Source organism: Anopheles coluzzii, chromosome 3 (genome assembly GCF_943734685.1).
Source record: "Anopheles coluzzii chromosome 3, AcolN3, whole genome shotgun sequence".
Taxonomy (NCBI): Eukaryota; Metazoa; Arthropoda; class Insecta; order Diptera; family Culicidae; genus Anopheles; species Anopheles coluzzii.
In genome coordinates, this window is record NC_064671.1 from 75,008,769 (window position 1) to 75,023,969 (window position 15,201).

The following is a 15,201-nucleotide window of genomic DNA, read 5'->3' on the forward strand; positions in this document are numbered from 1 at the left end:
GAGATGAGACTCAAACAGTTGTTGCGATCATCACATGCTGGGTGGCATTTAGTGCAACCAACTCTTGACCAGTCACTTGGTCGTGACATTTTCTGTCGGTGATCATCACGATACACATGGAAGATATGCGGTGCTTGCGAGTGGTTCCGCGAAACATAATGAGCATGTTTTCTCGCTCTATTTGACCCGACACCAGACAATCAAAGCAGACAGAGTGAGAAAGCATGCTCATTTTGACACTAAGCATGTGATTGATCCGCAAATTGTTTGAGTCTCACCTCTGATCATCTCAGTGGTGTACGTGAGCTGATTTGAACTTCGTTTCAGTCATGAGTGTTGCTGACTGAAACAGTGGCATTTGGCAGCACTGTTTGACACTTGTTTTGACCCAGCCAGAAAAAGTCATGATTATGATTGTGACGGCATTAAGCTTAGCTTGCGAGTCAGAGCATCACTCGCACGTCGCATTCGGCATGTCATGACGCACTTTCATTGTGTATCAGCAATGAGCATCAAGCTTCCACGGATATGTTCATTCGTTTCGTGGGCAAATATCTCGTGATCCTCATGACATTTTGCAGCACTGATTGTGACTTTATCCATCTCAAACAAATGAAATACGTTGGCTGTTCCCTTAAATGTGTGCAACAATTGGCATTGGCAAAGTATTTCGAAATGAGCGAAGCTTTCCACACGACAAACTTACCGATGCGTGATGATAACGCCACTCAGCCGACCACAGGTGGACACACTGAAGTCAAGATAGGCCGTCGAATCCAGCGTACTGTTGGCAATGGCTGCAAAAAGGGAAAACAAATCATTACAGCAAATGCTCCACACCTTCCCCGTCATCTCTCAGCTATCCTTCCTTACCGGCCAGCTTCCGTTTCGGGTTGTCCTCGATGTCCAGGATGGTCGGCCAGCTCTTCGGATCGATCGAGGTGGCCGCCTCGCGCGATTTCAGCAGCTTGATGATGCTCTGGATCGACAGGATGATGCCGCTCTTGGACACGTCCACGATCATCCGCACGGTCGGCAGCGTGGTGATGAGATTCTGCGGGTGCGGCGGCCGTATGGTGACTGGCACGGCGCCCAAATACAAACACCCGTAGAACGCGCAGATCAGATCGAGCCCGGGCGGGAAGATGAGCGCGACGTGATCGCCCGGATTCACCTTGCCCCGCTCCTGCAGCAGGGCGGCTATCTTTTCCGCCCGCTTGTGCAGCTCGGAGCAGGTGAGCGTTTTCGCGACCGCACCCTTCGCGTTGAGCAGCGTGTACAGGACGTGATCGGGCGATGAGTTTGCGCGCCATCGCAGCACGCCCGTAATTAGCTGATGCTGTTTACACGTTACAGAGAGAGAGAGAGAGTGAAAAAGAAGGAGTAAGGACAATGGGCAAAACACAATTTGCAGAAATTATGCGAGAGCGAGATCGTGAGACGATCGTCACACCTACCTTGCGTTCGTTATCGTCGGCCAAACCGATATCGCGGCCCTGGGCAGAGGCAAGCCGATTGCCCTGCACCAGATTGCCGACCATTACCGAAGCAGGGCCAACGGAGGCATCTGTACCGGTGGTGCCCGTACCAGTGCCGGTGCCGAGTCCAGCCACACCGCCAAGGTTCGTGGCGGACGATGAGGATGACGTTCCGGAAATTTGAAGTTGTTGGATAGAGCCTGATTTTAGTGTATGCAAATAGGGGAGGGGAGGACGGGGGGGGGGGGGGGATTGTTTGTTTTTTTTCGGTGGGTGGGTTTTCGTAGTTTGCACAGAATGTGATCGTTCGTTTATTTTTTGGTGAGATCAAAACGAGCCCATCATCAAGTCGGCGCGTGTCAAGCGCGTAAAAGCGTTGTCGTACGCGACGCAAGATAAAAAATGTCCACAAGACACATACAGAGGCAGAAGAGCGACGCAAGTGTGTTCAGTGTGTAGGCAAAACAAACAAAATGCGGAATGGTTTGTGTTTTTGTGTGCAATTTGTTTGAAATAACAAAACGATTATGATCGTGTGTTTTGTAGCAGCGACACCATAAATAGTGAAGTTGTAAATTATGTGTGGTGAGCAAAATACATAATATATTCCGCATTGAAAAAATAAACAAAACAAAACAAACGTCCAACAACAGTGTAGTAGTTTTAAATTATACACAAAACAGTATACAATGTGTATGTGAATAAATGTAATATGTACATGTGAGAAGTATGAAAAGCGTTTTGTTTTGTGATGTGTACGACAGTAAGGTGATGATGTTGTGAATGATGATGATCGGTGAAGAGTTAGAATTATTGTGTATCACACACACACACACATCACACGACAAGATGCCATCAAGTGCATTCGACACAATGCAGTCGATAAGCCGATAAAAAAATACAATCGTAATTAAACCCCAAACCAGAGCGGTTGTTATTATTAGTTCCATCCAGAGGTCAGCCGTTCAAAAAACCGAAACACCACGAAACCACGTGCAACAATTTTTTAGTAGTAGTTTTGCACAGCATTTGCCAACCCCATACCACAATTTCATGTTGTTGTTGTTGTTGTTGTTGTGGGGGATATTAGTAGAGTAATATTATTTGATGATTGCATCGCAATTGTTAGGCGGTTTTAGGCGCGATTGTTGGAATGAATTAGTTTTTTGTTTTTGTTTTTTTTTTATTGGGTTGGTGAGGAGAGAGCAGCATTTTGGAAAAGAAAATTAATATAGAGAGAAAGAGAGAAGAGAGAGAGAGAGAGAGAAAATGATATTAATTTTGAGAAAATGAAAAACTATACGAAATCAATGGCACACATCACATCACATACACAATCAACGCGGATTGTTGTGAGAAAGAAAAAAAACCATTACACACGCCAATTTGTTTCTGGAAAAGAGGGGACTAGGGGGGGAACTGGAGAGAAAAGCATTCGCAACAAGGGAGTGTGAGGTTGAAGGATGGTTGAAAACAAGGAGGGTTTCGGTAATTTGAAATTAAGAAAAAACGGCCAAAAACGGAGATTGATGCAGGTGTTGATGATGATGATGACGGGGTGTGGAAAGGTGGACAATTGGTTCGGTTGGTTTAATTTCTCTTTCAGATATGCCGGAGGAGCCACCGAAAATGTGATCTTTGCGAAGTGACAAGTGTGTGGACACACATATGATTTGAAGGGAAAGGGAAAAGAGTGACTTCAGACTGCCACTCCTTTCGGTAATGAAACTAACATACACGCACACGCACACGCGAGAGTTTTCTACAGATTCTAGCGACAGTCTAAATGATCATGCACACGTCTCTAGCGATGTTGTGGTTCCGCCACCGAATTAATTGTGATTTGGTTTTGTTATTAGTGTGTTGGTGCAATGAAATAGCTAAAATGTTGTAAAGTAAAAATAATACCCTTTACCCATTGAAACATACTTGAATATTATTATTTTTTTTTGAGGAATTAATCTCCGCAGTACGGTATCGCTCGCGTTAATATTAAAATATGTTCCCCGTCATGCAATTGTTATACGTTTAAATTAATTGTGATGCAGCGGCTGGTACATTATGAAGTGCTTTGTGCTCTAGAAATGTGTCATGGATGTCGTTTGCATATTGCTGGAGGTGATATAGTAAAAGCATGACGGGTGGGATAGTGTGTAATGGTGTTGTCCAGTTATCGTTTCAAGCACACAGACACACACATACACGTCAAACATACAAGCTCGTTTTGATGGTGAAGACGAGGAGCTAGCTCTATGAAAGAACAGTTACTATAATCGATTCAGCTCGATTGGGGTATATCGATTAGTGATGGGTAAATACCATTTTTTCCAGAGTCGGATCGACTCTATCGCTCAAAATACTCGCTCGGACTCGTTCGGACTCTACTGGACTCTACCGAACTCTACCGGACTCGTTCAGACTCATCCAGACTCATCCAGACTGATCCGGATTGATCCAGATTGATCTTAACTGATCCGGACTGATCCAGAGTCGAATCCGGTTACTATCCAGACTGATCCAGACTAATCCGAACTAATCCAGACTGATCCGAACTGATCCGAACTGATCCAGATTGATCCGAATTGATCCAGAGTCGAATCCGGTTATGATCCGGACTGATCTGGACTAATCCGAACAGATCCGGGCTGATAAGGAGTCCAATCCTGACTGATCCGGAGTCGAATCCAGACTGTTCCGAACTGATCCAGAAGTATCCGAATTGATCCGAACTGATCCGGACTGATCCGGAGTCGAATTCGGTTATGATCCGGACTGATCTGGACCGATCCGGACTGATCCAGATTGATCCGAATTGATCCGAATTGATCCGAATTGATCCGCATTGATCCGATTTGATCCGCATTGATCCGAATTGATCCGAATTGATCCGAACTGATCCGGGCTGATCCGGAGTCGAATCCTGACTGATCCGGAGTCGAATCCAGACTGTTCCGAACTGATCCAGAAGTATCCGAATTGATCCGAACTGATCCGAACTGATCCGGACTGATCCGGAGTCGAATTCGGTTATGATCCGGACTGATCTGGACCGATCCGGACTGATCCAGATTGATCCGAATTGATCCGCATTGATCCGATTTGATCCGAATTGATCCGAATTGATCCGAATTGATCCGAACTGATCCGGGCTGATCCGGAGTCGAATCCTGACTGATCCGGAGTCGAATCCGGACTGTTCCGAACTGATCCAGAAGTATCCGAATTGATCCGAACTGATCCGAACTGATCCGGAGTCGAATCCGGTTATGATTCGGAGTCGGATTCATATTTTGCGCACCAGAGTCGGAGTTGATTCACGAAAACGCTTCGGATTACCCATCACTAATATCGATGCCACACACATACACACACATATACACGCATACAAATACACACAAGATGCGATATTCAAAATTGAATGGTGCTGATAAGAAGAGGGGAGTGACGACGACTACGAAAAACCCGCAATGTAACATTCCACAATGTTTCGATTCCGAGGGCCGACGAGGGAAGTGCTGGCTGGGGGGCTGTTCGGTATACGTACCGTGGTGAATTTCGCGTGGTTTTGGAAGATTGGTGACGCACGTGTGCGGGCACATGAGCACATTCGCCGGGTGAAGCGAACCCTCGAGGAAGCGGCGCCGCGCCTCGGTCAGATGGATGCCGCCGAGCGGCGTCTTGGGCAGATGGTTCGGCGGCACCAGCGCCAGACAGTAGATGCCGACCTGGTGGATCGAATCGACCGCCTGCAGCACCCGCGACATCCACTGGAACGATTCTTCCTCCGAGCAGTCGGGCCGCTGCTCCGCTATCACGCACACGCGCTCGTCGCGCAGCACCTTGATGCTGAACACCGCGATCCGGCCGCGGTAGATGAAGCGCATCGGCTCGACGGCCAGCACCGTCGCGATGATGTCGTCCGAGTTGTGCTTGCGCCCCGTCACCGTCATCAGGCCGTCGCGCGAGCCACAGACAAACACGAGCCCGCCCGGCCCGAGAAAGCCGAGCAAACCGCTGCGCACGTACACCTCGTCGCCGATCGGTTTGCCCGGGATCGTTTCGCCGTCCTTGGTGGTGGGCGCTTCCAGCAGTGGCTGAACCTGGCGTGTAAAACACAGTGTCATTTAGGCGCTGCATTCCAGGATGTTAAGTGCAAAGTAAGCGTACCTTGAAGGAAGAATTTGTCATTCCTTCCAAACCATAGTAGGCCGTACCGCTCGAACCAGACGTGACGCAAATTTCACCAACTTGATCCGTTTTGCACAGCACTGGTGGACCATCGGCGCTGACCACAACCATTGTAGCTGAAACATGATAAGAAAATTAAACAATTCAACCTTTCTGATCGCATCAGATCCTCATAATGCAAAAACGAAAAAACATACCACTCGGCATAACCTGACCACAGTCCTGCAGCGTAAGCGATGTGAGCGAATCTTCACTATCGACCCGTACCACACCGTGCGACAGGGCGGACATTGACAGAACGCCCCGTCCCGTGGCCGACTGATTGTACCCTCCGGCCGCCGACCGGCCCGGCCGTCGCAGCGACACGGTAAACACTTCCGAGCTGCTGGCGCACGGACAGATCGCATCCGGCCGCAGCCCCTTCGACTGGAACACGCTCAGGAACTGGTCGCAGCTCGACAGGGACCACGGGTTGGCACCGTCCGCCACCAGTAGCATGCGCAGTGAGGACAGTGAAATCTCCTTGTGGTCTTTCGTCGCCAGCAGACCCCAATGCAGATCGCGGCTCTTCACCAGACAGCAGGACGCCCGGTACTTGGTGATCAGCTGCATCCACGAGGACGGGCGCAGCTTCATCAGCGCGTACGGGATGAACAGCACGTGCATCCCGTTCAGCACGGACGTGAGAATGCTGTGCCAGAGGCCAACCTCGCGCTTGAAATCCAGCACACACACGATCGTTTCACCCTCCGTGTAGTGGCACGCCATCGTCAGCGCCCGGCAGTGGTTAATCATGGCCTGGCGCGTTACGGTAACGCCCATAACGCTACCCTCCTTGTCCGTCGTGTACTCGATGTACGCGCTCGAGTCTTCGCTGATGCGATTGTTGTTGGTGTTGAAGTCTTTCGGCACCTTCGGCAGGTGCTCCGTCACGAACCAGTGCAGCCGGGGCCAGCCCTTCAGCTTGGCCACCTCGCCGGTGGATGATTTCGGCAGCCCCTTCAGGCACGCTTCCGACGTGAGCGCCACGTGCACGCCGCACGAGCTGAGCAGAAAGCCAACCTGCTGCGGTGGCGAATCCGAACTCGACAGCGGCAGCTCGATCGGGAGCGGCACAAGCCCACGAAACATGCAACCGTACCAGGCGGTCAGGAAGCTGGAAAACAAAAAAAAAACGGGAAAACGCCCCATTAAAACATATCACTCTCTCGAGAATCGTTCTTCTTCTTCTCGTTGGCTCAACAACCGTTGTCGGTCAAGGCCTGCCTTTACCACTTGTGGGCTTGGCTTTCAGTGACTAAATGATTTCCCCCCATAGCAGGATAGTCAGTCCTACGTATGGCGGCACGGTCTATTTAGGGATTGAACCCAGGACGGGCATGTTGTTAAGTCGTACGAGTTGACGACTGTACTACGAGACCGGCTCTACGAGAATCGTTACCATTCCCAATACACTTACTTCAGTGGGTCACTGTTGGGGTAGACGAGCGCAACTCGGTCGCCCGGCTTGAGTGCTACCTGCTCCGGCCCCTTGCTGAACACCTTGGTCGAGAGAGCGTACGCAATCTTTTGCGCCCGCGACAGCAGCTTGCCGTACGTGAGCGTGGTCGTCATCTTGCCGTTCGGGTCGAGCACGGTCGCCATCGGCGCCTTGAACGAGCTCGTACCGTACCGCTGCAGGGCGGCCTCGAGCGTGCGCGGCAACCCGGATGGCACGATCAGCTGCTCGCCGTGCACCGGCGTCATCACGCTGCCCTCCGGTTTCGGCGCGTTCGGATCCTTCGGGTTGGCCGCTATCTCCAGCTCGATGTCGTTGTCCTCGTAGAACTCGGGCAGCGGGCGCCGCTTCGGCCGCTTGAGCGTGTTCAGCAGCTGCTGTATCTTGGCCGACACCTTCCACCGGCCGGCCGTGCTCGTGTCGCCCGGCTCCTGGTTCGCCAGGTTGACGTAGCGCGTCACCCGGTCGGCGCCGCGCCGCGTGTTCGCACTGAACTGCGTAATGTCGGGCGCGGCGTACGGTGTCGTGCGCTGCTGCTGGCCGCTGCTGAGCTGGAAATCGTTCAGCTCGGTAATGTCGTAGCTCGACGGTTTGCTCTGGTGGTACTGGTGGTGGTGGTTTGAGCGGTGCACGGCCGGCGGCGAACCGGCGCTCGATGTGTCCGACAGTGTTGCGTGCTGCTGCTGCTGCTGCTGCTGCACGCTGATCGGTTGCGTTGGGATCGTTTGCGGCGGTCGGTGGGTTGGTGGTTGCGCGCCACCACCATGCTGAGACGATTGCTTCTGCTGCGGCGGCTGGGGCAGTGGCTGGGGCTGTGAATGATGATGGTGATGGTGGTCCCGGGCCGAGGGCAGCTTCATCGGTTCCCGCGTGAGTATGTGATCACGGGGCAGATTGTAGTTGTCCCGGTCCGGCGTCGATATTCTTCCTCCCAGCATACCTTCCTCCGGTATGGATTCGTCTTCCGTACTGGAGTCTGCGGATAGCGGTACCGGAAACAAAAGCACAATTAGTACAAGTTGGACGAAGTTAGGTTGTGTTTGGCTTTGTGATTTAGCCGAACGGATTTAACGATCTTCAATTATTTAACTTCTAATTCGAATAGTCTACATTTAGGCGTAAACGGAAATACTGTTTTTACAAGAAACAAAAAAAAATCGACCGATAAGAAGCTAATAGGATGCTTGCAGATGGATCATTGTGTTGTAAATTCTAATTAAAGGGGTCGAATCTTATCAGACGTTGTGTTGGACAAGAAATTTTGGATTAAAAATAAAACTATTATGCTGCATCAGTAATGTAAGCATGAATTTTCGTGCAAATGGATGGAGCCAATTAAGCTTATGAATGTGGACACACACACATGTTTTGGCACACAAAAGGTCCTCTGTTAATGTCCGAACGAACAAGTGATTTGTAATTAGCGTAGTCATGCGCCTCTGGGACGTATTTGTTCGGTATGTGTGGGTATGTATTTTTCCCGGAGGTTTTTTTCCCCTGGTGGGACAACATTTACCTGAATCGTCATGATCGCGCTCGGGGCTGCGGTTAAGCACCGAGCTCCGTTTGGATGGCATTGGCAAGCTAGGTTTGGGGCGATTTTTTAGTGCAGCTAGCGCTTGCTGTACCGCTTCCTGGCGTACCTCTGTTGTACGCGTGTGGTGTTGTGGTGTCGTGTTCGGTGAGTGTGGGGTCCGATGATAAGCACAGCGCACGCATGATGATGCATGTTGGTGATGATGATGATAATGTTGATGGGGTGGGGTGGAACATGATGATAACATGAGGATACGGATTTGCGCACACGCACAGCATTATCGAGGGACAAATGGAAGAGAGAAAAGAGAGAGAGCAAACGAAAAAACGAAAAAAACGATGTAGAAATGAAACATTTGATCATTGAAATCGCTTCGAGGAGGTCGAGGAGTTATTGTTGGAATGTTATTGGAATGGGGAAAGATATTGCAAGAATATTAAAGAGAGATCTTAACGCTAGGACCCTCTCTATGAATCGTTTGCGTGTTTGGACGCCAGATTGAAGGATGGAGAGGGTGTTCGCTGTCGCAACCGTGGTCCATTAACCCATCTACAAACACCGTGGTGTCGTCGTCGCGTGTCATTCGTGTTCGAGTTCGTCTCCGCTGGCTGACTGTGGAGTCTACCACATTGCGTGGGGTGGTAGCGATCCAACCGTTGCTGGCTGAGATGATGATTGACCAGCCGATGATTGCTACCAAGGCGGTTATTTGAAACCTAACAAGACTATTAACGCAGTCGTGTTGAAGACCACCTTTGGCGATGATACTGTTTAATGGGCGCATCTGCCAGAAGTTGAATATGCGTAGGTGCGTGCGTTAGGCTTTAATTGTCTGAGCATAGAATACGTAACGATTTTTGCGCTTACCACCTTACTGCGGTATGTGAAGCTAAGATACAAATGAGGATCATAAAGCTTCTATCGGGTTCCATTCATTTTAATATTCCAATAAATTCCAATGCTTGCGCGTAGGCATTGGAGATCTTCGCTCGTGTCAGCTAGTAGGAATCTCGTTTTTATGATGTTTTAATCGGGCAACCAAGCGTGAGTAATGTCCTCTTTGGACTCTCGATCAATCGATGTATGAGAGATGACTTATGCAAATGCAACAGCCTTAATTTTAAATACCCTTTGGTAATGAATCACTCGAAACCCGATGGTGCTTCTGGTCAACCGCGCACCACCTGTTAAACTTGAAACTCGCCGAAGGTCTCTTTGCTGGTCCGAAAAATAGCTTACAACCCCCTTATTAGGGATACTAGCCCCGGGAACCTGTTTAACGTGTACCACACAAAACAGTTGATCTTGCTGGTACCCATGTGATCTTGTTTCATTTTTGTGTCTTGCACCGACTTCCATTTATCCGTTCCCTCCTAGCATTTGCTTCTACTAACTTTGCGTAGGTTTTGTAAAATCCGTAAAATCTTAAGATAGCAAATCACCCTAAATCTTCACCGCGCCCACCGCGAGAGCAAGTGACTTCACCCACGACTGATCGCGTTCGTTTATCGTGTTTGCTACACCATCGGCTTCGATCATCAGCAAGTTCCTCCTAGCTATTATACCGAGCGACATGATCGCGAGGGATCCCGCGAGCTCTGGTGAACTTGATCGGTCCAGCCTGTCAATCAATCCACGGGACACGTAACCGGAGCGAACCACGACACGAATGTGACCACACGACGGACCCAAGGTAAGGGGCAGGTTTGGCTGGGTTCTGGACGACGTGATGCTGTGTGTTAGTGGAGTAGTAGGAGGTCGTAGACGATGGGGCGAAGGATCAATCAACTCGTCTGACGCTGACATACGATCATCGGTGTTTGTCCCCTTGGCAATGGATCGGTTCATTCCGCGTTGTACCTATAGCAGTGAGCCTCTTTAAGCACCCCCTGGTGCACACCCCCCAGACACGATCACGTTCGAGTTGAACGACTTCTCAGTGAAAGAGATTCAATGGGAAACAGCTAAACGACTAATATTGATGAAAAGCAATGGCGCAAAAACTACACTAATTTCAGCTTTCAGCTTAACCAGCCAGACATGCGCTTACTGAGGCTCATTGAACGAAAGAAGAAGAAGAAGAAAGTAAAAAAAAAAGATACGTAACATGCAAAATCGAATTAAACCATTTACAAAAATGCACTAAACGGCATCATGCACCTTCTTCTCCCGCACCAACAGTTTCTATCCGTGCGCCAGCGTTTTGCTGTAAGCTCATTAACGAATAATTGATCGAGCGGGGGGAATTAGATCCTCCCAGCAGCAAATGAGAACACACTCACTCGGCACGCCATTTTGATGTACATTAAAAGGTGTTGGTGGTGCTGCTACTACTACTACTCTCTTGGGTGGGAATTTTCCATATCGTGTCGACTACTTTTGCGAAAGACGTACGTTTGGCTAACCATTCAAATCAATCCGTGTTGTTGCAAACGGGCACTGTGTTTTTTTATGACCGAAGTCAACCACACGCCAATCGACGTAACACCACGCGCGAATCGATCGATCGAACGAACAACCCAAAACATGTGGCAAAGACCAAGGAGCTACAAACGCAAAGCACATCATTAACGATGTTACCGGGCTCTTGTGCAAAGCCCTCGGACATCTTTCACAGGTACGGTGTGTACGGGTGGCTCTCGGGCTTCTATGAAAAGGAGTACCCGCTTAAGCCAACGGCCTAAAAGGGAGATTATTGAGTGGCTGTGTATGCGCTACCTATCGAGCGAGAAATTAAAATTATAGATCACACCTTGTAGGCATATGCACCTCGCGTTTACATGGACCACAGGGTTTCGAATTGCGTTACACTGTACAGGGTTTACCGAGTTAATTTGCAGTGTGATCTACGTTTAAGAAATGAATGTTGACTCCAACCTCATATCTGTACTGTTCCAATCAGTACTGCAAAATGTCACTGTCAATGTCATAAAACATTCTGACTGAAACAAAATCCATGTCAGCGTCACGTACTCAATTGTGATGATCAGAGATGATGCTCAACCAGTTGATGTGTCCAATACATGCTTGGTAACATATTAGCAATCAGCGCTTGGTCAGTCATTTTGCCATGACTTTTTTTTGTACTGTGATCAGTTCTGCAAAACATCACGGACATATTCAGGACAAATTCCGATTGAAACAACATATTGTCAGCATCACCAGTTCTTCTGTGATGATCAGAGGTGAGACTCAAACAGTTGTTGCAACCATCACATGCTTGGCCACATTTTGTGCATCCAAATATTGGTCAGTCTACTTGGTCGAGATATTTTCTTTTCTTTTTTTTCATTTTCCACATGACAAGTATATTAAAAGAATATTGTGATTATCATCGAAAAAAAAATGTCGTGACCAAGTGAGTAGTGATGGGAAAAGTTGGCAAAAATCCGAAGTCGACTCCGATCCGACTCCGATAAATTCGGAATCGACTCCGGAAGGTAGGTCCGCGCTGCAATATTCGGAGTCGTTCGGAATCGTCCGGAGTCGTACGGAGTCGCTCGGAGTCGCCCGGAGTCGGAGTCATCCGGAGTCGTTCGGAGTCGTCCGGAGTCGTCCGGAGTCGTCCGGAGTCGCCCGGAGTCGGAGTCGTTCGGAGTCGTTCGGAGTCGTTCGGAGTCGTTCAGAGTCGTCGGAGTCGTTCGGAGTCGTTCGGAGTCGTCCGGAGTCGCCCGGAGTCGGAGTCGCCCGGAGTCGTTCGGAGTCGTTCGGAGTCGTTCGGAGTCGTTCGGAGTCATTCGGAGTCGTCCGGAGTCGCTCGGAGTCGCCCGGAGTCGGAGTCGTTCGGAGTCGTTCGGAGTCGTTCAGAGTCGTCCGGAGTCGTCCGGAGTCGTTCGGAGTCGGAGTCATTCGGAGTCGTTCGGAGTCGTTCGGAGTCGTTCGGAGTCGTCGGCTCCGGACGACTCCGGTCAACTTCGGACGACTCCGAACGACTCCGACTCCGGGCGGATCTAGTGGTTCCATTTTGCCGGAGTCGAAACCGAACTAACAATAGTCGGAGTCGGATCGGAGCCGTGGGTGCGCTCCATACAGCACATCACTACAAGTGAGTGACCAAGAATTAGATGCTACACAAAATGTCACCATGTGATTGGTCCACCAGCCGTTTGAGTTTTACCTCTGATCATCTCAGTTGTGTACGTGAGCTGATTTGAGCAGTCATGAGTGTTGGTGACTGAAACAGTGGCATTTGGCAGCACTGATACAGAGCAATCAAGTTTAACTCTTACTACATTTTTGAAAACATAATATCCGAAAAGTGCTTAAACTAATGTAGAATACATAGGACAACATCAAAGCCAAAGGTATCCAAAATCAGGTTCAAATGCAGATCAGTTGTCAAAATTTGTTGCGTAAACAACAAATTTACGAAAGCTCACATCGAAGAATGCTTCGGTAAACCCTGTATAACGCACAGCGCTTCGTTTCACTGTCGAAACTAGGTTCAACACAGGCCTGTGTAAATTAAGGGACATCTCTCTTGTTTCTTACAACGGTATAACAAGGGGTGTTACTAAAATGCTACACACGAATATAATGTTCAATTAGTGTACGGGATACTTGGTTAGTAGAACAGTGTAAGAAGAGTAGAAAAATAGAATAGAAAAATGGTACGGTACGGTATAGGAAAAAAAAATAGAATAGGAAACCACAGACACACACAAATAAAAAGAAAATTTGAAAGGAAACAAGTGGGACCGGTGGGGTGCATAAAAGGTAACAAAAAACAACAAACGAAATTCGGGTGCAATAATTTACCACTGGTGTAGCGACTCTCGTGCCGTCCAATTCTTCTATTATTTCTACTATTCTTGCCATCGGCCGCCCCACCACCGGCGGCGGTCGCAGGATTATTACTTGTCCGATCCAGCTCGACGTGCTGCGGCTGCTGCTGCTGCTGAAGGACCGTTGCTACCGGTTCCGTGTACACCTTTGGGCGCATTATCACAGCCGGCTGCTCCACCGGCGGCTGCGGGGAGATGCGCATCGCTTTGAACAGTGCATCGGCGGCCGCCGCTACCAGCGCCGTCGAGTACAGGCCGGGTGGAGGCTGTTGGGCGCCACCCAACGATGGCACACTGGTAGCGGTTGTCGCGCTGCGTTGCGGCTCCTTGTCTGGGCCCAGCAGCAGCGGCAGCTCCCGACCACCACCACCCCCGGAGGAGGTGGAGCCGGATGAGGTGGTTGTGGAGAGCAGCGCGTGTTGTCGCTGGCGAAGCAGATGCTGCTGCTGGTGCACCGGAATGCCGGACGCGGGTGCCGTGATTGGTGGCCGCTGCTGGAGCAGCTCTTCCGGCTGCAGCACATCGGGCCGTCCCGTTGCTACTTTTGTGTTGTGCGTCGACAGCCACAAGACCCCCAAACGGAAGCGGGCAGAAGGAAGCAGATTGTGCAGAAAAACAACACAGTGTGTTATGAGTATGGGTGGGTGCAATCGCGTGGCCAAGATATATAGAGGGCCGTGATGATGTTGTCGTCGTCGTCGTCGCAGTGAATGGTGAGTGGTGCGTGTAAGATGTGTACGACACACAATGCGGTGCGGTAGAGGTAGTTTGGCGTTTGGCGCATTTTTTTATGGACAAAACACAACACACACACACAGTGGACAGTATTTGGACACACACACATACACAGTGGCATGCATGATACAAAGTTGTTTGTATAAACCAAGAGAAAGAGATAAAATAAAATGTAAAAAAGAAACAAAACACACGTTAGAATTACAAAATGAAGGAAATAATACATGTTCTGTAATAAATAAATATTGTCAAAATTGATTCAACTACACAAACTATGTTCAACTAAAAAAAACAACAACTTGTTAACATATTCAGCTAAAACCATGCTCTCTACAACATCTGTCACCGGCGCACTACACGATTAAAAATAATAAAAAAAAAACAGAATAAAATCGGAGCCACAGTAATATTAGCATGTTATGTAAATTTATTCTAAAACTGCTAGCGCCATCTGCCTGCGCTGCACGAGGGGTAGGCAAATGAGTCGCATCAATCAATCGAAGTTATGTGCCAATGAAACCTACGCGGCTGGCAGTGGAATGAATGTGGAGACATAACTCGGGCCGCGCCATACATGGTCACTATTAGTGCTAATGATTTATGCGTTAAAGCAGGAAGGCAGTGCTACAGTGTGTAAAAAGTTAAGCGAAATCTTAATGCTATGGGAACGCTCTAAAGGGGGATATTGCTAGTTGAAGAATTCGCGGTAGGATACAGCTTCGAGAAAAGATTGCTTCCCAGAATAAAGGAACAGCTCTTTTTTCAAGGATACTCCAACTCTGGATATCTTGAGGCCCTAAACCCAAATCAAGCGGGCTAGCGGTGAGAGGATCATCTCTGCTCTTCAAGTTCCTTAGGGTAGCAATTACCGCCAGGGGTCGTCTTGTGGGTTCGCTCATCTCATCTCGCTAACTACAGAAAAAAGGGCGTAGCGAGGCAAACAAACATTCGAGAACACACAAACAACGCAAAATTCCGTCG

At 49.1% G+C, this 15,201-nt stretch overlaps 1 protein-coding gene across 17 annotated transcripts in view; it reads right to left on the reverse strand.

Annotated features, from left to right (window-relative positions):
* The window catches only part of LOC120959852 (disco-interacting protein 2), a 164,281-nt gene that overhangs the window by 5,722 nt on the left and 143,358 nt on the right, over nucleotides 1-15,201 (reverse strand). For 6 of the 17 annotated variants that reach the window (XM_049610297.1, XM_040383549.2, XM_040383550.2 and 3 more), the window contains 9 exons: nucleotides 13,559-14,023; nucleotides 8,681-8,809; nucleotides 7,126-8,140; nucleotides 5,864-6,822; nucleotides 5,646-5,782; nucleotides 5,023-5,578; nucleotides 1,458-1,678; nucleotides 874-1,339; nucleotides 707-797 (listed from right to left, as the gene is read on the reverse strand). In XM_049610297.1, coding sequence (XP_049466254.1) covers nucleotides 707-797; nucleotides 874-1,339; nucleotides 1,458-1,678; nucleotides 5,023-5,578; nucleotides 5,646-5,782; nucleotides 5,864-6,822; nucleotides 7,126-8,140; nucleotides 8,681-8,809; nucleotides 13,559-13,688 — 3,704 coding nt within the window. In that variant the 5' untranslated portion in view covers nucleotides 13,689-14,023. The other 11 variants (XM_040383551.2, XM_040383547.2, XM_040383545.2 and 8 more) reach the window with 6 other exon arrangements.